General features: G+C 46.4%; 1 protein-coding gene across 2 annotated transcripts in view; it reads left to right on the forward strand.

Moving 5' to 3' along the window:
• The window catches only part of BST1 (bone marrow stromal cell antigen 1), a 32,510-nt gene extending 7,032 nt beyond the window's left edge, over positions 1–25,478 (forward strand). For both annotated transcript variants that reach the window (XM_047799209.1, XM_047799210.1), the window contains exons 4-9: positions 1,563–1,645; positions 5,294–5,370; positions 5,709–5,801; positions 10,783–10,869; positions 15,205–15,264; positions 24,584–25,478. In XM_047799209.1, coding sequence (XP_047655165.1) covers positions 1,563–1,645; positions 5,294–5,370; positions 5,709–5,801; positions 10,783–10,869; positions 15,205–15,264; positions 24,584–24,689 — 506 coding nt within the window. In that variant the 3' untranslated portion in view covers positions 24,690–25,478. The remainder of the gene's footprint in view (positions 1–1,562; positions 1,646–5,293; positions 5,371–5,708; positions 5,802–10,782; positions 10,870–15,204; positions 15,265–24,583) is intronic.
• Positions 25,479–25,687: the final 209 nt, after the last annotated feature.

Below are 25,687 nucleotides of genomic sequence, written 5' to 3' on the forward strand. Positions count from 1 at the left end.
TGTGAGGTGGGAAGCACAGCAGGGTATGGATCCTTCGACACGACCATTCTTCCAATGGACTGTGACCATTATCCTGCAGAGGGTGGGGGAGGATGGAGGAGGGGTGTGATGGCTGGTCACCAGAAAGACGGAGGCATCACTAGGGACTTGGAACTTTCAGCCCCATCCTCTGTCCTCTGGGAAGGGGAGAGGGCCTGGAGATTGAGTTAATCGCCACTAGCCAATGATTTAATCAATCATGCCTATGGTATGAAAGATCCATAAAAAGCCGTCTACGATGGGGTTCCGGGAGCCTCTGCGTTGGTGAGCACACTGAGCTGCTGGGAGGGTGGTACACCCAGATGGGGCGAGGAAGCCCCCGCCTTTCCCTTCAGGAAGTTCACATTATGCCTGCTTCGTTCTCCCTGGAATGACTTGTAATGAGCACTTTCTCCTTCTTTTATAGAGTCAGTAGGAAGCAAATCCTATTTGTATATCTGCTGATTTTGTCCTTATAATTTTTTTTTCTCTTTTGGGTGCCCTGCAACATATGGAGTTTGCCGGCCAGGGATCAGATCCGAACCACAGTTGGCACTTTCCCTGTAGCTGTGGCAGTGAGGGATCCTTTAACTTATTGTGTTGGGCTGGGGATCCAACCTGTATCCTGGCACCGCAGAGCCTTCCCCCCAAACCTCCCAGTTGCGCCACAGCAGGAACTCCTGTTCTTACAATTTTTAAAATGGAAGGCATTTTAACATCTTGTGCATTTGACACGTTATAAAATTTCTCTTTGGCATTCCTTGGTGGCTAAGCAGATGAAGGATCCGGCATTGCCACTGCCATGGCTCAGGTTGATCCCCGGCCCAAGAACTTCTGTGTGTGGCTGGCACCACCAAAAAAAATTCTCTTTTCTGGTTAAGAACTGATACTTTATTGTTTTGTTATTCTGTATTCGTTTTTTGTTTTTTGTCTTTTTATGGCTGCACCCGAGGCATATGGAGGTTCCCAGGCTAGGGATCCAATCGGAGCTACAGCTGCCGGCCTATGCCACAGCCACAGCAACACCAGATCCAAGCCGCGTCTGCAACCTACACCACAGCTCACGGCAACGCTGGATCCTTAACCTGATGATCGAGGCCAGGGATCGAACTTGCATCCTCATGGATACTAGTCTTGTTTATCACTGAGCCACAGTGGGAACTCGTGTTCTTTTTTTTTGTATTTACTTCCAAGACCTGGGCTAAGTGGTGAAGGCATTTCTCCCAATAAATCCAAAAAATGTATATACTTTTATTTGAAAATATTTCTTTCTCTACAGGAGCCCTTGATAGAGGTCCTGTAGAGAAATAACTCAGCTGTTTAGTGTTCTGCCTTCCTACATTTGTACTGAGCAAAATGACAGATGTCTTTGTATCGGAGATTGAGTGTTCCCGGGCCAGGCTCCTTGTGGATTCGGTGGGCCAAAGGGGGAACGTTAAGCCCATGCACATTATGCTGAATGAGGTTCAATATATTTTGTGAAGCCAGCAAATATCCATCCCTGATGGAATCTTTGAAACAAAACGCATTTGTTTTCCCCGTAGGACTTGACTACCAGTCCTGCCCCACATCCAAAGATTGTGAAAACAATCCTGTGGATTCTTACTGGAAAAGTGCCTCCATCCAGGTAATTGTAGGACAGATGGCAGGGTGGCTGAGCTGGTGCAGGGCCTTGTGACCATGGCACAGAGGGGTTCAGAGGCTGGGCCATCGGGTCATAGCTTCTTGAGTCTCACTTGCTCCTTTGCAACATTCTGATTCCCCCTCTCTGCTCCATAAAGAGGTGAGGAGCTTAATGCAATGCCTGGCACAAAGGAGACTTCCTGAACATCAGCTCCAGATGAGGATATTAATCAGTCATTATTACGATCGCATCATGGTGGCTGTTAGTATTTCAAATCAAGGTGATGTTGACTGCTATGTAAAGGGGGGTGACCCCTGCTTTAATAGGAGACCTTGCAACACCTGAGATCTAGATGCTGGGGTCAGAAAGGTCCATGAGGCTGATGTAGGTGGGAGAGGAGGGGAGAGGAGACGGGGGATAAAGCGGAGACACAGAAATGGTCCCTCAAGGTGGGTCTGTTTCTCAGAGAGGATGAGAGCCATCAGTAGCTACAGAATGCCAGCGATCCCAGCTTACGTTTTCTGTTACCTGCATTAGACCAAAGATTTCGAATAAAGAGGGTGAAGTTTTCAGTTCAGTGTCTGACACAGAGACGCCTCTTTGTTTGTTTGTTTGTTTTTTGCCTTTTCTTGGGCCGCTCCTGCGGCATATGGAGGTTCCCAGGCTAGGGGTCCAATCGGAGCTGCAGCCACCGGCCTATGCCAGAGCCACAGCAACGCCGGACCCTTAACCCACTGAGCAAGGCCAGGGATCGAACCCGCAACCTCATGGTTCCTCATCGGATTCGTTAACCACTGAGCCACGACAGGAACTCCAGAGCCGCCTCTTAACTGGTAGCTCTATCAACGAGGAGGCGAGTGGACCTCAGAACTCCATCCACTGCCACCAAGCCCCTTTCAGGGCTATCTGTGTCTCTTTTGGTCCCCTTTCCTGCTCTGGATCCCCAGGTGTCCACTGGGTCCACTGTTAATCTGAGGAGAGGGACTTTGTCAAACCCTCCACCGCAGCTGCAGTTTGGAACTAAACAGAGCGCCCGTCTCAGAAGCAGCCCTTATTCCTGCGCCCTCCTGCCAGCTCCAGTGGGAGCCCCCCATCTGCACCTGCTTCTCATAGGTTCCTTTTGGAGTCCAGGCTTCCAGCCGTCAGCCGGGGAGCTGCCTGAGCCCCTCACTGAGAAGTGGGAGGCTGTGCATCTGTCATCAACTGAGCATGGGATCACAACGACAGCTCAGGGGCGATATCAACCTACTACATACAAAGCCCGCATCTACCCAGCGGATCTGCCTGACTTCAAAGTGTGTGCTCCACGCCCCACGTTACACTTGCCCCAGCTCTAGCATGGGCATCCAATAATCGTGCCCACATTTCTGAGCCCTTAGAATATGTTGGGTATCTGAACCTGCGGAGATACAGTTCAGGATAGTGAGGAGGAGAGGGTCTGAGTGGCAGCAGAGTGTTCAGTGAGTGGTAAGTATTACCTTAAATGAGTCCATCTTCACAACAATCCTATGGGGTAGGGACGCTTAATACCCTTGTTTGACAAATAGGAAAAAGGAGGCATGGAGAGACCAAGCAACTTAGACGTGTTACAGAGCTAAGGCGTGCAGCAGGCAGAGACCAAATTTTCAACCATGACTTCATTCAGCCTCACTGGAGCTGCATACCTTTTTTTTTTTTTAATGCAAAAAACATTTTCAGCATCAGTGTAAAAGTTTCCCAAGATTGAGACAGGCAACTTGTAGAAAGTCTAAATAAGAAAACTAATCATCCTTATTCCGGCCACCTAAGGGCAAATCCTTTGGCACAGCAATCGTCAGACCTTGGCATTTGCAGATTTAACCGTGACTGTTTGTGTATTTGGAAGGAATCTGAGACGTGTCTGACGTGGAGCAGATGGTTGACTTTGTGGCGGCTGGTACCGGGTGTTGCTCTGCTAGAGCACAGGCCCAGCCATGTGGATCTCTGTGCTATGTGGTCGCTCTGGCCCCAAGCTGGCCTTCACTCTAGAATGAACATTTCATCAGGGAAATTATATGCTCTAGTGGTGTCCTGAACTGGAGATTTGGGAGTTTCTCTGGACCTGTCTCTCCCTTGGAAATTCCAGGGGTTGCCTAATATTCTCAGACTTCTGCCCATTCATTTCTTTTTCTTTTTTCTGCTAAATCCAGGCATGTGGAAATTCCTGGGCTAGGAATCGAACCCCTGCCACAGCCAGAGACCTGAGCCACTGTGGTGATAACTCAGGATCTTTAACCCACTGCACCACAAGGGATATCTCTGCCCCAAATTGTTAGCCTAGTAGAGGTCATGCCCCACCCACCTGGTCTCACATAGGCTTTGGCTGGAAGCACTTCCTATGCTCTTGCAAATCTTTTGTAGACTTTTTTTTTTTTTTTTTTAAGGCCACACCTGTGGTATATGGAGGTTCCCAGGCTAGGGGCTTAATCAGAGCTGTAGCTGGCGGCCTACGCCACAGCCACAGCAATGCTGGATCCAAGCCACATCTGCGACCTACACCACAGCTCATGGCAATGCCAGATCCTTAACCCTCTGAGCGAGGCCAGGGATTGAACCTGCAACCTCATGGTTCCTAGTCGGATTCGTTTCCCCGCTACACCACAGTTGGAGCTCCTTTTAGTAAAGGCTGGCTAAGATTTCAGACATGTCTGTGCCATGTTTCCTTACCCTTCCCTGCAGTTGACTGTCGTCGATTGGTTACAGACCGTGCTGCTCTGTATGGTTCTGTGCGCATCTCCGTGCACCGGCTGATGCTTTGTGCTGTTTACCAAGTATTTCTGGCTCATCTTCTGAGCATGTGTTTTGCACTCACTGTCTCTCGAGGTTACTTCTGTGTGACTGACACTGGCCCATAAGATGTGAGTAGGGGTGACCGTGTGACTTCCGGGTGGAAGCCTTTAAGAACTGCTCTGTGGATTTGCCCCTTTCTTCTCCCTTCACTTGATAACCAGTGAGTCTGCAGACGTGGACACTTTGTCAGCTGGGAGGACAAAATGGAGCAAACCCTTACGCCCCAGAGACAAAACCCTGTGACGAACATGTAGTGTGTGCATGAAATACATCTTTCTTGTTAAAACCACTGTGCACTTTTTTGTCTTTTTAGGGCCGCACCCACAGCACATGGACATTCCCAGGCTAGGGGGTCCAATGGGACCTGCAGCTGCTGGCCTACGCCGCAGCCACAGCAACGCAGGATCCGAGCCATGTCTGCAACCCACACCACAGCCCAAGGCAACGCCAGCTCCCCAACCCACTGAGCGAGGCCAGGGAACGAACCTGTACCCTCGTGGGTACCAGTTGGGTTTGTTACTGCTGAGCCACAAGGGAACTCCAAAGCCACTGTGCTTTTGAGGTGGTTTGTCATGGCAGCTTACGTCAGTGTGTACCAGCTGATACAGCGTATTTTGGGGTGGTAGATTCCCAGACATAGAATTACGGAGTCGATGAGTTTGTGACATTTCAAAGCAATTTCCTTTCCGAGATATACCGGTTTGCATCCCTTCAACTCTATGAGATGCTAAATTTATCACATCCTTGCCAGTACTGAGAGTTAAGGAAAAAAAAAAAAAAAGACCATTTCATAGCCGAAAAATGATGTCTTAGATTACTCAAAAGACCTGTTTGTTTTTGCAGTATGCAAAAGAGAGTTCTGGGGTGATCTACGTCATGCTGAATGGTTCAGAGCCCACAGGAGCGTATCCCGTAAAAGGGTAAGAATGTAAACAGCAACATAAACGACAAAGAGGCCAAAACGTGGTTTTTGTTGTTTTGCATGGAGGCTTCAGAGACTCCTCCTAAGGCTCGCTTTTGTACGTTTGTTCAGCGGGAGCAAAACAATTGAATCACCTGAGATCAGAGCCACTTCTATGTCTTTATACCTCTAACTGCAGATGAGTGCATGAAAGAAATAAGCAACCTAAATATCAAAGCTAAAAAGCAACCCCCCAAAGTTGTAAAAACAAAAGTGATATGTAAATCAACTAAAAATGATATGGGAACCGTATCATATGGCTTTTGGACTTTAAGAAATGTCTTTCCTGTTTCTCAGGTTTTTTGCAGATTTTGAAGTTCCCAACTTACAGAAGGATAAAGTCACACGAATTGAGATCTGGGTTATGCATGAAATTGGGGGACCCAAATTGTAAGTTATGGTGCTGCTGGTGATGCTCATGGCACAACACGCTTTTCTTGGCTGCAATATGATCGAGTCTGATTTACATACATTTTCATTTCTGGGGAAACAGGGGTCTTCTGTGTTTCCTTTTTTTTTTCCTTTTAAGGGCCACACCTGTGGCATATGGAAGTTCCTAGGCTGGGGGTTAAATCGGAGCTGCAGCTGCCAGCCTACACCACAGCCAGAGCCGCATGGGATCTGAGCTCCATCTGTGACCTACACCACAGCTTGTGGCAATGCCGGATACTTAACACACTGAGCGAGGCCAGGGTTCGAACCCACATTCTCATGGATACTAGTCGGGTTTTTAACCTGCTGAGCCGCAACGGGAACTCTGTCTTCTGTCTTTCTAGTGGAGTCAGCAGAGAAAGGCAAAGGTTTGACTTGCTGGAAATGCCCCGAGCCAGTTTTGAGCCCATCTCGGTCTTTCTGAGTGATGGGGGTAGCTCTGGACGGGGTGGGCTGATGCATTTGTGTGGGTCAAAGCTAGTTCCTCTCTCTGGTCCCCTGAAACCCAAAACCTCACCAGGAGTTCTCAGAATGGAGCCATGGACATGTAACGAAGAGGTTCTTCTCAGAGAACAACCATTTTCACAATTGGGTCTCAGATAACTGGCCAAGGAAACTTTCGAGATCCATAATTTCTGGGAAACCACTAACTCATAGCTGGTTATATCAGCTCCAGATATAAATTCTGACTTGAGCTTATCCTTCTCATCAACAAAGGGCATAGTGGGCAATACTAAATATAAAAGACCTAAACGCAGGAGTTCCCGCTGTGGTGCAAGGGATCGGCAGCGTCTTGGGAGTGCTGGGATGCAGGTTCGATCCCCTCCCCGGCACAGTGGGTTAAGGATCTGGCGTTGCTGCAGCTGCGGCTTAGGTCAGGACTGCAGCTCAGGTCTTGATCCCTGACCCGGTAACTCCATATGACATGGGGTGGTAAAAATGAAAAGTGAAACAAAACAAAACCTTAACCCAGCTGGTCAGAGACAAGGCTAAGCCTGGTTAAAGCAGGAGCTGTGATGGTGCTTCAGAAGCAGCTGGAGCTCCTTCCTTCCTTCCAAGCACTGCAGCTACATGGGGGAAAGCAGTGAGTGGACATGTTATCGAAAGTATATTCTGGGAGAATCTTAGCAGATTCCCCATTTCAGGCCCCCAGGCCCCCTTTAGACTCATCATATAATGAGTGATATTTTTGGAGGTCGTTGTGGTGCAGCGGAAACAAATCTGACTAGGAACCATGAGGTTTCGGGTTCAATCCCTGGCCTCACTTAGTGGGTTAAGGATCTGGTGTTGCCAGGAGCTGTGGTGTAGGTCGCAGATGTGGCTCGGATCTGGCGATGCTGTGGCTCTGGCATAGGCTGGCAGCTGTAGCTCCAATTAGACCCCTAGTCTGGGAACCTCCATGTGCTGCAGGTGTGGCTCTAAAAAGACAAAGACAGAAAAAAAAAAAAGTGATTTTTTTTTTTCCCTGTCTCTTGGGCAGTAGATTAAATGTTCCAATGACTTACTACGTAAGTCATGCCATAATCTGCTTTTCTCTTCCCAGAAGACAAATTATACTTATTATTGCATGAAAAATAATGTGTATTGTTTTTCTTGTTTCTGTGAGAAGTTGCTTTCTGTCTAGAAATAATGCTTGTTGTTTTAATGTGTCTGTCAGAGAAAGCTTGTCCATTGAATCTATTTTTAATGAGATAAGGAAATTGCAATTCATTGTCATTTCTGCCTATCATTTCTGCTGCAGGAGACATGATAAAAGAGTCGAAACACACACTTGTGCGTATTTGTGGCCAGAATGGAGGAGCGAAGAAAGTGGGGATCCCAAATTGCTTAGATTTTAGGGGGAAAATCATAGAGAGCTAAAAACACCACAGCTGATAACCGATTGTGTTCAGTACCACTTTGGTTGCCTTTATTAAAAAAAAAAAGTATCAGGATTCAGTCTTTAAGGCATTAGCCTGCTTTGGCCCCCTTTGCCTGGCAAAGCAATGAAGCTTTTTCTCCTTTACCCGCCCCCCTCCCAAAAATAAGTATGGATGGAGGTCTCTTTGTGGCTCAGCGGGTTAAGAACCCACATAGTGTCCATGAGGATGTGGGTTCGATCCCTGGCCTCACTCAGTGGGTTAAAGATATGGCATTGCCACAAACTGCAGCATAGGTTACTGATGTGGCTCAGATCCCGAGTTGCTGTGGCTGTGGTGTAGGCCGGCAGCTGCAGCTCAGATTCAACCCCTAGCCTGGGAACTTCCATATGCCACAGGTGCCACCTTAAAAAGAAAAAAAAAATGTATGGAGTTTCCTGGTGGCACAGCAGGTTAAGGATCCAGCATTATCAAGGCTATGGTTCAGGTTGCTGCTGTGGCGTGGATTCAAGCCCTGGCCTGGGAACTTCTGCATGCCATGGTCACAGCCCCTTCCTCTCCAACAAAGTAAAATAACCCATTGACTTAGCTCTGTGTCTAGGTATACATGTCATTGCTTACCAAAAAATTCTAAGTGGTGAGTTTGGCCCAGAGAAGGGCATCATCCCAGATTTTGGCAAGGTTCTAAAACATGATGTGGAGTTCCCTTCATGGCTCAGTGGTTAACAAACCTGACTAGGATCCATGAGGATGTGGGTTTGATCCCTGGCCTTGCTCAGTGTGTTAAGGATCTGGGTTTGCTGTGAGCTGCGGTGTAGGTCGCAGATGAGGCTCGGATCCAGCGATGCTGTGTCTGTGCCGTAGGGCAGCAGCTATAGTTCTGATTAGACCCCTAGCCTGGGAACCTCCATATGCCGCAGGTGCAGCCCTAAAAAGCAAAAAATTCAATGTAATAAAAAATAATAAAATATGATGCCACTCATTTCCGTAGTGCCTGGCATTCCACTTCTGTGCAAACTTCCTCCGGTGGCTCATTTCTTCCCTGTACACTCCCGCTCTGTTAATTTTATGGTGGGGATGTTGTTTACCTTTCCATTCCAGCTAAGCTGAGGCTGAGCCCTGTCTGAAATATGAATACCAGGCCTACTCACCGCAGCTGGCAGTGTTGTACCAGCCCTGTTTGCCTTTATAAATTCCCCTGCTTGACGACTGTTGCTGAAACTCAGCCTCTGTACACTGGCACTGAATTGAATCATGGAGTCAGAATTTGCGATGAAATAGAAAAAAATAGCTTTACCGCTTTGCCAAGCAAAGGCTGCCACAGCAGGCTAGTGCCCTCAGAACCGCATCCCGCTCTAGAGGGGGGGTGAGGAGTCTTACTGGGAGTGTTTGAGGAGCAGGGCGTGGTCAGCTCGTGAACGGTCTTCTGATTGGTTGGTGGTGAGGTAATTGGGAGGCAGCAGCATCAACCTTCTGGTTCCAACCAGTCTGGGGTCTACCTGCTTGTGGGCAGCAGACAGTTAACTTCTTCCACTGGTGGGGGTTTCAGTATCTGCAAAACAGCTCAGAGGACAGGGCTCAGAATATTATCTATAGTCCTTGAGGAAGAACGAAAGACCCTGGACTTTTTTGAACCGCTGAAGTTTTATTATTTTGTCTTAACTGTTGTCCTATCTTTCTTCATTTTCTTACTTCTCTGATTAAATTTATTCATTTGCGTCTGTGTGTGCGTGTTGTTCATTTGTTTTCCTGCCCCTTCCCCCCCCTCCCCAAGGATCTTAACCAATACATGAAAAATTTATTCTTTGGCCAAAGTTTTTCTCCAGACAAAAGGCAGACGGAGGACAAGCGTGGGAGTCTGTTCCGGGAAAGCCCCATAGGGTCTTTTTTTTTTCTTTTTAGGGCCTCACCAGCAGCATATGGGGGTTCCCAGGTTGAATTGGAGCTGTAGCCGCTGCCCGATGCCACAGCCACAGCAACGTGGGATCTGAGCCATGCCTACCACCTACACCACAGCTCACACCACCTCTCTCAGCTTAACCCACTGAACGAGGTCAGGTATTGAACTTGTGTCCTCATGGATGTTAGATTCGTTTCCGCTGAGCCAAGATAGGAACTCTCCCATAGGGTCTTGTTCTGTTACACCATGACCTTCCGGAGGGCAAGGATCCTTATTGCTGAGAATGTGGGGAGATGGATGTCTTATACTCTGTAGGGGTGCTCAGCATGGGGTTCAAGGTTGCTGGTACCTCTCAAGAGTCTTAAAATGCCCTCAAAACCTTGGTGCAAGAAAACCTACTTTCAGGAATTTATGCTAAGGAAACAAATAAGTATATATATGAAAATGAAGCTTCAACAAAATTTGCTTTAGTATCACTGAGATTGAAATATAGGAGTGAACCTTACCTTAGTCTTTAGCAAGAGGGGACTGCTTTTATGAATTATGTTCTGATTTATTTGTAAGAGAGACCAAGCAGGAATTAAAAATAAAGCAGAGAGGTGTACACACACACACACACACACAGATGTGGGGCAAACACAGATTACAAAATGTATCCAGCAGCAGAATTGCATTGTTATAATTTAAAAGACTCTAGGGAATCAATATATTGAAAAAGTCTAGAATGATGCACACCAAAATATTAGCAGCAGTTATCTCTAGTGATTTGAGATTTTAGGTCCCCTCCTTATTTATTTGCATTTTCTAATATATTTTGATTTGCAGCTTTGTTTCCACTTAAAGCGTCACTTAATACACAGCGGGTTGAACACGTTGACAGTCAGTTTGGGACAGCCCAGGTGCCCAGCCCAGGGTTGGGTTGATGGGCAGGGTGGCACGCCTCCTGTGGCACAGTGCGCTTGGCTCGCAGACTTCATCAGGTGAAGGCTCAGAGCATCCCTTCCTGGAGAGCGGGGAGTTAACTGCTGGCAGCGATTTGGGGTCCCGAGAATTTCCCTCGTATTTCTCCAAAGAGGAGACTGTCTTGGGAGCACACGGTCAAAGCGATTTTTAAATAACACAGAAAGTTTCTTCCATCCTTTTCTCCTCTTATTTTTATATTTATGTCTTTATGTTTCAGGGAATCCTGTGGAGAAGGCAGTGTGAAAATCCTGGAAGAGAGACTGGAGAAAATGGGTTTTCAGTACAGCTGTATTGATGATTACCAGTAGGTGGCTTTCTGTAATCAGTGCAGATGATCGAAGAAGGAGCCTTGATTTTGGAGGGCAGGGGGCTGTTGAAAGTGTTTTTCAGAGATCAGCTCTAAAGGCCGTGGAGCTGTCCCTTCAGGGTCGTCACTGTGCATGGGAACAGGGAGTGACTTCTGGCCAGAGATCTGCCTGGCCCTCACCCACTTCTGTCCAGCGTCCTTTTTAATGGGCAGACAGCAGCCCTTCATCATTTGCATGTGTCTAGTTTCCTTCTCTCTTGCTAATCACAAGGGGGGTGACCTGAGAACAGGGACTGTGGTCCCTGCATCTCTGGATGCCACACTGCCCATGATGCGCGCTAAGGTGGAGTTTTGAGATGCTTACACACGGATGCAGGGTGACTCTGGACCACGAGGAAAATAGTCAAAGCTATCATTTATTGAGCGCATCATGGGCCAGGCACTTTATGTACTTATTATAAGAGAGCATTTGAAGGCGTTTCTGATTCTTGGAAATGTGGATAAGTTTGGCTTGAACCCTGGGACAGTTGGAAGCCCTTCCCTGGACTGGGAATTCCTCACTTTGCTGCTTCCTGCTTCTCTGTGTGTCTGTACCTGAGTCTGCAGGCTGCTTGTCTCTGGAGGGGCTGGAGTGCAATGCTCCAAGGACTTAGTGACTTTCCCCAATTTGGCAGGGTGCAAATTACATCTGCAGTCTTTGCCAGCACCCGTGACCATCCAGGTAGCTCTGCCTTCTCAGAAGTGCCCTGGACCTGACAACCTTCCTACTTGAGCACAGCCCCTGAAGTAGGACCCCAGCTCCTCCCTCGCCAGGAGAACAAGCCCCTCAAAACTTTGCCCACGGCTTGAAGCTGTGCCATTTAACTCATCTATTATTGCTAATGCTCTCAGGAAACTTGAAAGTTAGATGTTGTTATCACCCTCTTTTAAAAACAAAGCAGAGTTCCCGTCGCGGCTCAGTGATTAACGAATCTGACTAGGAACCATGAGGTTGCGGGTTTGATCCCTGGCCTTGCTCAGTGGGTTAAGGATCTAGCATTGCCATGAGCTGTGGTATAGGTTACAGACACAGCTCGGATCCCGCACTGCTATGGCTCTGGCGTAGGCCAGTGGCTACAGCTCCTATTAGACCCCTAGCCTGGGAACCTCCATATGCCGCAGGAGCGGCCCAAGAAATGGCAAAAAGACAAAAAAAAAAAAAGCAAACAAAAAACAAAGCACATACTCTTTCTTTTTAGAAATATAACCTAATACACAAAAATGCAGAAACTGGAGCTTCCGTTGTGGCTCAGTGGGTTCGGACCCAAGTTGTCTCTGTGAGGATTCAGGTTCAAACTCTGGCCTCACTCAGTAAGTTAACGATCTGGCATTGTCACAAGCCACGGCGTAGGTCGCAGACATGGCTCGGATCCTGTGTTGCCATGACTGTGACATAGGCTGCAGCTGTAGCTCTGATTCGACCTCTAGCCTGGGAACTTCCATATGCTGCAGGTGTGGCCATAAAAGGAAAAAAAAAATGCAGAAACCTTAAGTGTGCTCTGGCGTGAGTTTCCACATGTTCCACATACATATGTATCCAGCAAGCAGATCAAGAAACAGAGCATAACCAGCATCCCCAGCCTCCCCTTGGCCTCCCTTTTTCAGGCTCCCTGTCTGCCCACAGTAGTGACCACTCTGTAGGCTGGTAAGATCATAGATTAGTTTGTTTGTTTTTAAGCTTTATTTATTTATTTAAAAATTTTTTTTGTATGTCTAACGCATACAAAATTTCCTGGGCTAAGGATTGAACCCAAGCCCCGACAGTGATAATGTGGGAGCCTTAACTGCTAGGCCACTAGGAAACTCCTGCTGTTTATTTATTTATTTATTTATTTATTTATTTATTTATTTATTTATTTATTATGGCCACACCAGAGGCATATGGAGGTTCCTGGGCCAGGGACTGAATCCAAGCTGCAGCTGGGGTCTACGCTGCAGCTGCAGCAATGCCGGATCCTTTAACCCACTGCGCCCCCCTGAGGATGGAACCTGCACCTCCTCAGTGACTCGAGCTGCTGCAGCTTGATCCTGAACCCACTGAGCTACAGCAGAAACTCTGGGAACTCCTGTTTTTAAGCTTTATGTGACTAGCCCCTTTTTAGGGATGGGTAAATTAAGTGTCCCAGAGGTTAAACAAGTGTCGCTAGGTCACCGCTCAGTGACAGAGCTGAGCTTTGAAGCCAGTGCTGTGTGGTTCTGAAGCTCACTCTTTTCTTTCTACTTTAGGCTTCTTCCTTTCTTAGTCAAAGCGCCAGATTTCAGCAAATCAAATAAAAGCTAAGTCTTGTCTAAGAGAACTCAATGGTAGAGAAAATCGTGGCTAAAAGTTATCCTAGCTATGACCAGTATGCTTGGGTCCAGGAACCCCCTGATTCTTTTTGTAAGTCATCAGGCTGAATGTGGGGCCTCCCTCCCAGCTCACAGCTGTGAGTCTCAGGTCTTGGCCAGCTTTTGCTGGTTCATGCTGCCCCCACCTAAGTCGGCCTCAAGGGTCCTCCCTTGCATGCCTGGCTCAGCCCCCTGGGCTCCCATTTCTATACCGCTCATGGGCTCTCTGTGTTCAGGTGGGGTTTTGTTTGTGTCCTTTTTTTCTTTTGTCTTTTTCGGGCCGTACCCACAGCATATGGAGGTTCCCAGGCTAGGGGTTGAGTCCGAGTCGAAGCTGCCGGCCTATACCACAGCCAGATCTGAGCCGTGTCTGCAACCTATACCACAGCTCATGGCAATGTCAGATCCCCAACCCACTGAGTGAGGCCAGGGATCAAACCCGAGTCCTCATGGATACTAGCCAGGTTGCTTACCACAGAGCCACAGTGGGAACTCCCAGAGTTTTGTATTGCTCCCAGGAGCCCAGAGGAACTTAACATGGGAGAGAAACAAAGGGTTATAAATTAAACTCCAAGGCAGATGTAAGTGAAAACCCCCTGCCTGTCAAAAATTCAGGTGACACTGACCTCGGTCCCATGGTAGCTGAAAGCTCTCCACCAAGATTCTTCCAACTTTTGGCGAAGTCTTTTTTCATAGCCTTTTGCTTCTGAGTTGTTTTCTGCTTAGTGCTGTTTTCACCCAGACTCAGTGAAACTCAGTGTGTCTTTTGGGGAGCATCACACAGCAATAACAAACTACTCTTGTAAAAAAAGTCTGAGTCGTGGGAGTTCCCATTGTGGCAGGTTACCAACACGACTAGTATCCATGAGGATGCAGTTCGATCCCTGGCCTCACTCAGTGGATTAAGGATAGGGTGTTGCCAGCTGTGGTGTAGGTCAAGGACATGGCTTGGATCCTGCGTTGCTGTGGCTGTGGCATAGGCTGGCAGTGGCAGCTCCAATTCAACTCCTAGCCTGGGAACTTCCATATGCCAAGGGTGAGGGCCTAAAAAGCAGAAAAAAAAAAAAAAAGAAAGAAAAGAAAAGAAAGAAAGAAAAAGAAGACGTCTGAGCAGTGTAGACTGAAAGGTGTAGACTGGGGAGTTCCCTGGTGGTCTAGTGGTTAGGATTCTGCACTTTCACTGCTGCAGACTAGGTTCCATCCCTGGTCTGGGACCTGACATCCCACATTAAGTGACGGCATGCTGCAGCAGCAACAACAACAACGAAATAGTGTAGACTGAAAAGTATGTGAGTCCTAGGGAGGGGTTGCTTAGCATGCTGTAGACTGAACAGCCTGTTTTCTGTTCTCCCAAAGTCCCCTTGGTCACCCTGCCTCCAAAGATCCTCCTTGGCCTGCCTCCCGCTGTTACCTGGCTGCCCTCTTCACTCTGCTTTCCTTTCAGTCCTGTCTTGGCTGCACTGGAACCCCGCCCCTCTCCCTCTAAGCAATTCAGCTTTCTTCACTGAGGTCTGGGCATCAGCCGTCACCGTGTGCTTTGAGCCCAACCCGCTGCCCAAAGTTCTTGTCAAGAGGTTTTTCCAAACAAAATCCTACATCCATAAGAAGTAGTTCCACCGCTTAGGCTCTGGAGCGGAGGTTCAAGTTCAGCTCCGTGACTCACCACTGTGAAAACTTGGGCAAGTTCCTTTGGGCAGCTTCCTCAACTGCAAATTGGAGATGATAATAGCACCTGCTTTGTTTGGCTGTTGTGAGGATGGAATAACATAATCTACATAAAGTATGTAATCAGACTGCTTAGTACATACTAAGTGCTCAATAATGCTAGCTAGTATTTTAAAAAAGAAACAGTTCTTCAAGTTTAGAGATTTTGTATCCACAGTACCTTGTGGGCACCCCATAACTGTCTACTAAATGAAAGTCATTTCGATAATCCCTTAAATAGTTCTTCTTTTCCTTTTATAGACCCGTGAAGCTCTTAAAGTGCGTGGAACACAGCAGTCATCCTGACTGTGCCTTAAATTCGTAAGTAAATGTCTTAACCCAACTTCCTTGCTTCCAGGAGATAACCAGTCCCTACTATTTACAGAACCCTGGTGAATTGCAATGTCATTTTCCACCCACCCCCTAAAATGCCCGGCTGCAGAGTAAGGCTGGTACATCTGCACTCCACTTCTCTCCATCTCTGAGTTGCTGGGTGCAGATTTGAACATCTGCACAGCTGAGTAAAACCCCTGCCATGCACCTTAGCACAGAGGCTGCCTGGATGCAGCCCTCCGCTCCGGCTGCAGCAGCTTTAGCACAAAGTGTGTGAGTTGCATGGCAGGAGGACCCTTTAACATTTATTTCTACTGACCTTAGAAAGTTATCTTAGCAGCAAAAAAATGAGTTTATTTGGGAATAGCAGAGGAACTGTGGTTTGGGACAAGCAAGCTATAGCAAAAGCCATAGGCGAGTCCAACACAGGAGAAGAACATTATTTTATAGAGAAAAAGGAGGAAGTTGGGAAGGGGTGTTTTGTGGGTTTTTTTTTTTGGTCTTTTTTGTCTTTTTGGGCCGCAACCTATAGCATATGGAGGTTCCCAGGCTAGGGGTCCAATCGGAGCCGTCGCCGCCTTCCAAGGCCACAGCCAAAGCAACGCCACATCCGAGCCATGTCTGCGACCTACAGCACAGCTCATGGCAACGCCGGATCCTTAACCCACTGAGCAAGGCCAGGAACCAAACCGGTGTCCTCATGGATGCCAGTCAGGTTTGCTAACCACTGAGCCACGACAGGAACTCCAGGGAAGGGGTATTTTGAATGCAAGACCATCGGAGAAAAGTGGGAGTTCTGGGTGATGATGGCTTCTCATTAGCCGAGTTGCGGGGTCACTAGTTTCTGATGGAATGCAATGTGCATCTTTCCTCTTGTGGCCTGTGATTGGCGACTCCTTCCTGTTGATAACTCTTCTGTTGGGGTCTGTGATGACAATTCTTTCTGCAACTGACATGCGTGGCCCTGCAGGAGAGCTCCCTCTTCTGGCCTCCTGCCTCCATTTCAGTAGGGAGGTTTCCCCTCCCTGAGGTTCACATTTCTCGATCCTAGTGTATTTTTAAATCATATTACAATTTTGGAAAAGATTATACATGTGCATGGGATGAAACTCAGAGTTATAAAAGGGTAGAGAAAATGATTTTTTTTTCTTCCTCTTTCTAGTGACTCAATTTTCTTATCCAGGGGCGTCTACTGTTTCTAGTTCTTGTGTATCCTTCTAGAATATTCTGTGTCTGTTACCACACACACACACACACACACACACACACAGAGGCATATTTCTCTGATGCCATTCATACAAATGATAATATACATAGGATTCTGCAGCTGGCTTTTTTCACGTAATAGTGTCCTGGTGCTGTTTCACTGTCTGTAGTATTCTGTTGTATGGACATATCATGATTTATTTCACCCATTGCCCACAGGTGGACACTTAGATCATCTCCGATATTTAGCTGTTATCCACAGTAAGATGATTTCTTTTCCCTCTACTCCCATTTCTTCAAAGTAACTTATTCCAACATTTTGGTCCATCTCCTCCCATACATCCCGGGACACACACATGTGCATATATTCCCAGACACAGAGGTAAGTTTGTTCATCTGTTTGCCTTTGGTTTGGTCTTATTTTCATCTATTTATTTCACTTTGTTTTTGTACAAAAATCGGCCATGCCAAACAGCCTGTTCTGCCATGGGCTTTTTTCTTTTTCTTTTCTTTTTTTTTTTTATCCTGTCTTTTTAGGGCCGCACCTGTGGCATATGGAGGTTCCCAGGCTAGGGGTCTAATCGGAGCTACAGCTGCTGGCCTACACCACAGCCACAGCAATGTGGGATCTGAGCCGCATCTGCGACCCACACCACAGCTCACGGCAACGCCACATCCTTAACCCACTGAGCGAGGCCAGGGATCAAATCCACAACCTCGTGGTTACTAGTCGGGTTCGTTAACCACTGAGCCACGATGAGAACTGGAGGTCATTCTTTTCAGTTGGTTCATACCTTTTTGGCTCAGTCTTTTCGTGGCTGCAGAATACTTTGTGGGATGGCCACTCACCATTCATTTAACCATTTTCCAGTCTTAGGTTGACGTAGTTGTAGGCTGTAGTCATAGGTGTTTTGTTTTTATAAACAACGCTGAAATTTAATCCTTGATTCCATACCTTGAGCTCTTGTGCAGGGGTCTGTGTAGAAGAGATTACCAGAAAGGGAGCTGCTGGGTCACAGGATGTGGGTAGTTTGAATTTTGATGTTTTAAAAAAGCTGCTGCAGGAGTTCCCATAGTGGCTCAGTGAATTAAGAACCTGGTATAGTATCCGTGAGAATTCAGATTTGATCCCTGGCCTCGCTCATTGGGTTAAGGATCTGGCATTGCCGAAAGCTTCAGCATAGGTCACAGATGTGGCTTGGATCCAGTGTTGCTGTGGCTGTGGCATAGGCCGGCAGCTGCAGTTCTGATTAGACCCCTAGACTGAGAACTTCCCTATGCAATGGGTGAGGCTGTAAAAAGAAAAAAAAAAAAGCTGCCCCAGTGTGAGCTTCCACCAGGGTGGGTGCTGGCTGCCCCTTCTTCCCTGCATCACCAGCCCTGGGTATTACCTGCATCTGTGTCTGAACCTGTATCAGTTTCTGTCCTTGAGCCTACATCTGTATCTAATTTCACTCAGTCTGGTGGGTAAACCACGACGCTTTATTGTTGCTTTGATTTGTGTTGGCAGGAAGATTTCTGATGCTGCCTGAGTTCCCTTCCCTTCCTTTCCTATCTGCTAAAAGCCTATGTCCCCTCGAGGACCCAGCTCCTGATGTCTCTTGGTCTGTAAGACTTTCCTGATTCTGCGGAGGCCATGAGGACCCCTCCTCTGTGCTCCACGGACTCTGTGCACAACCTACTTCCCCTCCCAGCCAGGGGGTGACTGCCTCACCACTGGTCTCCCTCACGCACTTGGAGATTTGCATCAGCGTCCTCTTGGAGGGGCTCATCCCAGTTGCACATAGGAGGTGCTCCCTAGGTGTCGGTAGCGCCCGCTCTTCCATGTAGAAGGAGCAGAGGACTCATCAGGGCTGGAATCATCTGTATGCAGACACTGCACTGTGTGATACATAGAAGATTTTATCTTTCTCACTAGCTCATTAGACAGATGGGAAGGGTGAGGAGGAGAGAGGGAGAAAGGGAGGCTGCTCATCATCTCCTGCAGCTCTTCTTCCCTTCATTTTTTTTTTTTCTTTAGGGCTGCACCTGCAGCGTATGGAAGTTCCCAGGCTAGGGGTCAAATCAGAGCTGCAGCTGCTGGCCTATGGCACAGCCACAGCAATGCAGGATCCGAGCTATGACTTACACTGCTTGTGGCAAAGCTGGATCCTTAAGCCACTGAGCGAGGAGGTCAGGGATCGAACCTGCATCCTCGCAGAGGCAGTGTCAGGTTCTTAACCCCCTGAGCCACACGGGAACTCCTTCTTCCCCTCTTCATTTGGTAATAGAACCCCTGAGTGTCAGTTGGGGTCAGGGCTGCCAGGAATACCAGGTGTACTTCCAGCCTCCCTTTCCTCAGTGGCTGAGTGCTGGGAGCACTCGGGGGCATCTGCCATTTTAATCCATTGTGCTCACTGCTGTACCCGGATGTGGTACATCCGGTTGGCAGAGCTTTGGTTACACGTTTATGCTCTGAACAGCCCAGGAGGTTGGGAAATCAAATCTATGCTTTGAAGCCAGTCTCACAGTTTCAAATCTCTATCTGCTGGCTGACTCCAAAATGAGTATTTCTGGTCCAGGCTCTCTACTGAATGCCACACTTGGGTATCCAGCAGTTTACTCTAATGACTGATAGATATTTCAAAGGCAGCACATCCCAAACCAGCCTCCCAAATCAGCCTCCTGTGGTAGGCTGAGTCATGGCACCCGGAGATATGCAGTTCCTGGGAGTTCCCGATGTGGCTTAGTGAGTTAAGAACCCAACTAGTATCCATGAGATGTGGGTTTGATCCCTGGCCCCTCTCAGTGGGTTAAGGATCCAGTGTTGCCGTGAGCTGTGGTGTAGGTTGCAGATGCAGCTTGGATCTGCCGTGGCTGTGGCTGTGCTGTAGGCCAGCAGCTGCAGGTCTGATTCAACCCCGAGCTGGGAACCTCCATATGCCGTGGGTGTGGCCCTAAAAAAAGACAAAAAAAAAGGAAAGAAAAGAAAGAGAATCCAACCATGGCTCACATAGGTGGGGAAAGGGGCAATAAAGTGGTTGGGAGACTTTAAAATGAGACTCTCATGAGTGGGGGTGGGGGATGCTGATAAGGCCCAGAGAGACGCGTGTCTTTAGTGTTACTATGTAACTTACGTCTTTCTGGTTTTACTTTTTTTTTTTTATAATTTTTTTTTATTTTCCCACTGTACAGCAAGGGGGTCAGGTTATCCTTACATGTATACATTACAATTACATTTTTCCCCCAGCCTTTCTTCTGTTGCAACATGAGTATCTAGACAAAGTTCTCAATGCCATTCAGCAGGATCTCCTTGTAAATCTATTCTAAGTTGTGTCTGATAAGCCCAAGCTCCGATCCTTCCCACTCCCTCCCTGGTTTTACTTTTTATCTCCTTAAACAGACTGTGAACTTTATGCAGATAGAGATGGTGTAAAATTCCATCCTGTAAAGCCCGTTGCGCCCCCCACTGCCTTTCCTGAAACAAGCACTCTTGCCTCGGCTGACCTCCCTCCCGCAGGCTGCCTAAGGTCAATGAGGGCAGCTCTCCTCCCCTGTCTTCAGGCCTTTCTGAGCACTTTGCATGGTCAGGCTGCCAGCCAGACACGCTGGCGTCATCATCTCATTTCATTCGGACCACCTTCCTGGGAGGGGGCAGTTCGATCGCCGTCAGTGATGCTGAGGTTCAGAGAGGTCAAACAACCCCTTAAAGTCACTCAGGACTGGCTGGAGGCAGAAGTGGTACCCAGGTCTGTCCGTGTGTCAGATCCTTGTTCCTCCCACTGAATCACACTGCCTGAAAATGCACCGGGGTTCACACCGCAGCAGAGAAACAGGGGCTTTATAGTTCCTGACCTGTTCTTTCCTTTCTTTGCACAGTCTTTCAGCGATTGTTGAATGGATTTATTTATGACCGTTCTTTTCCGTCCACTGAATGTCAAAAGTAAAACCCTCTTTCACCCTTTGCCAAGTTTTTCTCCACTTTCTTTGCCCTGGAAGAAATTTTACCAATCTCTTTTTAAAACAATCTAGCGAAGAATACTGGTAGATAATTTACAAAAGAGAAACCACCAGTGCCAAACATGAAAACATGATTTCATAGCTCTAATAATAATGAAATACACATTTAAAACAGGGCAATTTCCATCTCAACTTCTTTGACATCCCCCCAAAAAAAGAGCTGAAACCTATTTTAAAGGTGTTATTCAGTGCTTGATGGCATTGTAAATTGGTAAATGCTTTGAGAGAACAATTTAACAATATGTTTCAAGAATTATGACAATATTCATAATCTTTGACCCAAGTCAGACCTTAGGGCACTTCTGGTACCTACCTATTCTGAAGGCATGGTTCAAAATATAACTCACAGATGGAGTTCCCATTATGGCTCAGTGGGTTAAAAATGTGACTAGTATCCATGAGGAGTTGGGTTCAGTCCCTGGCCAGTTCAGTAGGTTAAGGATCCGGCACTGATGCAAGCTATGGTGTAGGTTGCAGATGCAGCTTAGATCCCATGTTGCTGTGGCTGTGGCTGTTGCTGGCAGCTGTGGCTCTGACTTGCCCCCTAGCCTGGGAACTTCCATAAGCCCCAGGTGTGGCCCTAAAAAGCCAAAAAAATACATGTTCGCAGATGTTCACCAAAGCATCTTTTTAAAAATGCAGAATGAGGAGTGCAAACATTGGGAGCTGGACCTAAATAGTCAATGATAAGGGGATGGTTACATCAAGAGGTTGCACTTGCTCCATGAATGTAACCATTAAGAACAATGGTAGAGGCTATATGTCAATTACATCTCCATAAAGCTGGGGGAGGGGTGGGAGGAAACAGTAGATAATCATGCAGCATCATGGAAAAGTTCTCACCAACAATTAAAGTGAAAACTCTGTAGAAAACCACCCTATATGCTTGTAAGTTTAATATTGACCAAAAATTCAGATGGAGAAGCTATAGGATTGAGGAGGATGTGAGGAAGGAGACGTACTCGTGTTCCTGAGATAAGGGCTTGCTGGTCGGTTAGGGTCAAGGGAAAACATCAGATTTCTCATCTTGGCCTGAATTCTCTGTCCGAAATGTGTTCTTTGACTCTTCCTGGCCCTACTACAGCAATGGAGGGCCAGATTTCCCTTGCTTGGGAATAGTGGACTAAAGAACTTTGAATCTGCAAAGGTTTAGAATCCAGTGAGCAGGCGTTGATATAATTCCAGCTCACTTTATTAATAGTTTTGTAGTAAGTTTAGGAACAATGTGTATTTTGGTTTTTTTTTGGTATTTAATTTATTTGCAACATTTTAGAGAATTTAGCAGGTAAAAATAGCTTTTGGAAGAGTTTCCTTGTGGTGCAGCAGATTAAGGACCCGGTGTTGTCACTGCAACAGCTCAGGTCACTGCTGTAGTGCGGCTTTGATCCCTGGCTCAGGGAATTTCCACATACTTCGGACGTATAAAAATAAATAAACAAATAAGTAAGTAAGTGTTCCTGTCATGGCACAGCAGAAACGAATCTGATTAGGAACCACGAGTTTCCTAGAGTAATAGTTTCCTGTAATAATTTGAATATTCAGTTATTCAAATTCTCTCATTATTTTAAACCCAAGTTATGTTAGGTTAAATTGGTTTTGAAGTTGTTTTAAAATATTGCATTTTACTATTAGGAATAGCAATAATAGAATAACTGTGAAGCCCCCTTAAAAGTCATTGTCAGAGTTTATTAGGCTTTTAAATTAGAACAATACTGTTCATAAATTAAATGGAAAAGTGTGTGGGAGAGTCAAGCCTTTGAATTTATAAACTTAAGAGCTAGAATTAATTTTTAAAACTAAAGTAAATGCAAATAATGTTTTTTTCTCTGCATAAAATCTGCCCTCAGACTTCATGTTATGGCTCAGGGCAAACAAATCAGACTAGTATCCATGAGGGCGCAGGTTCAATCCCTGGCCTCACTTAGTGGGTCAAGGATCTGGTCTTGCTTTGAGCTGTGGTATAGGTTGCAGATGTGGCTCAGATCCCACGTTGCTGTGGCTGTGGTGTAGGCCAGCGGCTGTAGCTCTGATTCAGCCCCTAGCCTGGGGACCTTTACATGCCCCAGGCACGGGCCTTAAAAAGAAAAAAAAAAAAAAATCTGCTAAGACAGTATCACATCTACATGAAAACCTTAAGCTAAAATGCGACAAACCAATGCACAGAATGTGGACCCAGGCACCTAAAGCCAACGAAAAAGGAACTGTGTTTCTATTTGTGCATGATACTGGATGTAAGTAACATCAACTGCAAGTTGCTAACCTCTAGGAAAGGGAGTGAGAACTGGGAAAAGATGAAGTGAGACTCCTTATTACGTGTTTAGTTCTGTATTTTCTTTCTTTCGTCTTTTTGTCTTTTTAGGGCTACACTCAAGGCATATGGAGGTTCCCAGGCTAGGGGTCTAATCAGCCACAGGTAATGCCAGATCCGAGCCGCATCTGCGACCTACACCACAGCTCACAGCAATGCCGGATCCTTAATCCACTGAGCGAGGCCAGGAATTGAACCCACAACCTCATGGTTCCTAGTCGGATTCATTTCCACTGTACCAAGACAGGAACTCCTAGTTCTGTATTTTCTTAAAAAATGAAAGTAGGAGTTCCCGGGTGGCACAGTGGTTTAAGGATCTGGCATTGTCACCGCTGTGGCTTTCGTCACTGCTCAGGTGAGGCCAAAAAAAAATGTAAAATAAAAAAGCAAAAAAAGAGGAAGTGTGTCCTTGGATTAATTAATTATTTAAAAATGAAAATGAGAAATTAATTTTGAATGAACTAGGTCTGTTAAGTCTGGAACATTAACTGAATCAGAAGTGCAGTTGTAGAATATCTCCAGCAGGCGGAGCCCTAGTACAAATTTGTGGGCTGCTGGAGATTCCTTTCTCAAAAAAGGGATGGCCAGCAACTGGCGTTACTCAACTGGAATAAGCAACTTTCAAGAACCCCAGTCAAGGGTTGGGAGCCAGGGGATAAAAACTTCAGATGGTTTCATAATTTCAATTTTTATCACAATTTAAAATGTATTTTTTGTTTTGAAGAATTCAGTAATTTCTGTTTTTAAAAATCTGGTGGTCTGGAGTTCCTATTGCAGCACAGCAGAGTCAAATCCAGCTAGTATACATGAGGTTGGGGGTTCGATCCCTGACCTCACTTAGTGGGTTAAGGATCCGGCGTTGCTGTGAGCTGTGATGTAGGTCACAGACTCAGCTTGGATCCTGCGTTGATGTGGCTGTGGCGTAGGCTGGCAGCTGTAGTTCTGATAGGAACCCTAGCTTAGGAACCTCCATGTGCTGCAGGCCCTGAAAAGCAAAAACAAAAACAAAATAATCTGGTCAGATTCTGTTTGTTATGACCAGAGGCCCTGTTTTGGCCAGATCCTCTCTTGGTGTCTTTATGTCACACTGGTTTTTCCCTCACCAATTAGACTCTGGTGATGTAACGTCCATCAGTAGGGAGCCTGGCTAACCATTTGGTACCTTCATACAATCAGAATTCATCCATGAAGGAGAATGCGTAAACTCCATATGTACCAGTATGGAATATGTCCAAGATGCAGAGTTGAGTGAAAAAACAAGTTGTAGATGCCATTTGTGCTTAGATAAAAGGGTACGTGAGCACGTGTGTGCATGTGCACTTGCTTTGGGGGAAAGTGTATCCCATTCCTGGGAGGACGACGAAAACTAACAAGGATGATTCTCTATGGATAGGTGGAATGGGGCAGCCAAGGAGCTTTTACTCTGTCACTTTCTGTGATATTTGCTTTTTCTGCAAGGCTCATGTTTGTTTTCGAAAGTAGGTACTGGAGCTCCTGTCGTGGCTCAGTGGTTTACAAACCTGACTAGTATCCATGAGGACGCAAGTTGGATCCCTGGCCTCGCTCAGTGGGTTAAGCATCTGACATTGCTCTAAGCTTTGGTGTGGGTTGCAGATGCAGCTTGGATCTGATGTTGCCGTGGCTGTGGTGTAGGCTGGCAGCCTTAGCTCTGATTCAACCCCCTAGTCTGGAAACTTCCATATGCCGTGGGTGCAGCCGTAAGGAAAAAAAGAAAAGAAAGTAGGTGCTATCCATCGATACTGACATTTTTTCCTCTTTCCTTTTAATTTGCAGGGCAGTGGCATCTGCGCAAAGAGAAGTCCTGTCCCTTTACACAGAACAAAGTGTCAGCTTTATCTTTCCTCTCTTAGTGGCTTTGGCTTCAGTTGCTCAGATGTAATGAGAAACTCAGCTATGCTGCCCTAAGCAGCCTGCAGACCTCAGACCCGCTTTTGCAGGTCATCCGTCTGTTTCTGTGTACACCACCTGACTCCAGTGTCTAAGGAAGCTCCCTGCTGGAAAAAAACAGTGTCCTGAAATGGGTTTTTAATGATATACACACTTAGGATTTCAGAAATTAATCTAGTTGTATTTCACCAGTTAAAACTACTGCATTAGAATTAAAGCTAGTTACTATTTTCTTATTTTCATAACGATACAATACACTGAGACCTATACTGTTTGTTATATAATCAGACATTTTAAGAAAATTCTAGAACTCTATATGTATATATTTTTTATATTTCCTTATACCACCAGCAGGACACACTGCATGTTTGTGGATAGCTTCAAACATATGTGTCCAATATCAGTGCATATATACATGTTTGGTAGGTGAGTTATGTATAAAGATGTTCTAGGAGTTTCCGTGTGGCTCAGTGAGTGGGTTAAGAATCCAGTGATGTCTCTGCAGTGGCTCAGGTTGCTGCTGTGGAACAGGTTCGATCCTGGATTCAGTTCACGTGCTGCAGGTATGGCCAAAAAAATGTTCTGAGGGGGAACTAAAAATTTTAATACTAGGGAACTCTTTGCATATGGCTTGGTATATCTGTAGGTTGGAGTATCATTCAGATAGGAAAAGTCACATTTACCAATGCAAATGTCCTTCAACTGGTGAGTGGATGAAGTAATTTGTAAGCTTATACAGTGGAATATGACTCAGCAATAAAAATACCCAGCTATGGATAAATGCAGCAGCACGGATGAGGCTCAAAGGTGTTGTGCCAAGTGAAAGAAGCCAGACCAAAAGTCTACATATGACTGGATGATTCTGTTTACAGGACATTCTGGAAAAGGCAACACTGTAGGAATGGAGAACTGACCCATCTCTGGGTTGAGACCAGAGGGAGGGAGTTCCTGCTGCGGTGCAGAGGAAACGAATCTGACTAGTAACCATGA

The sequence above is a fragment of the Phacochoerus africanus genome, chromosome 10 (genome assembly GCF_016906955.1).
Source record: "Phacochoerus africanus isolate WHEZ1 chromosome 10, ROS_Pafr_v1, whole genome shotgun sequence".
NCBI lineage: Eukaryota > Metazoa > Chordata > Mammalia > Artiodactyla > Suidae > Phacochoerus > Phacochoerus africanus.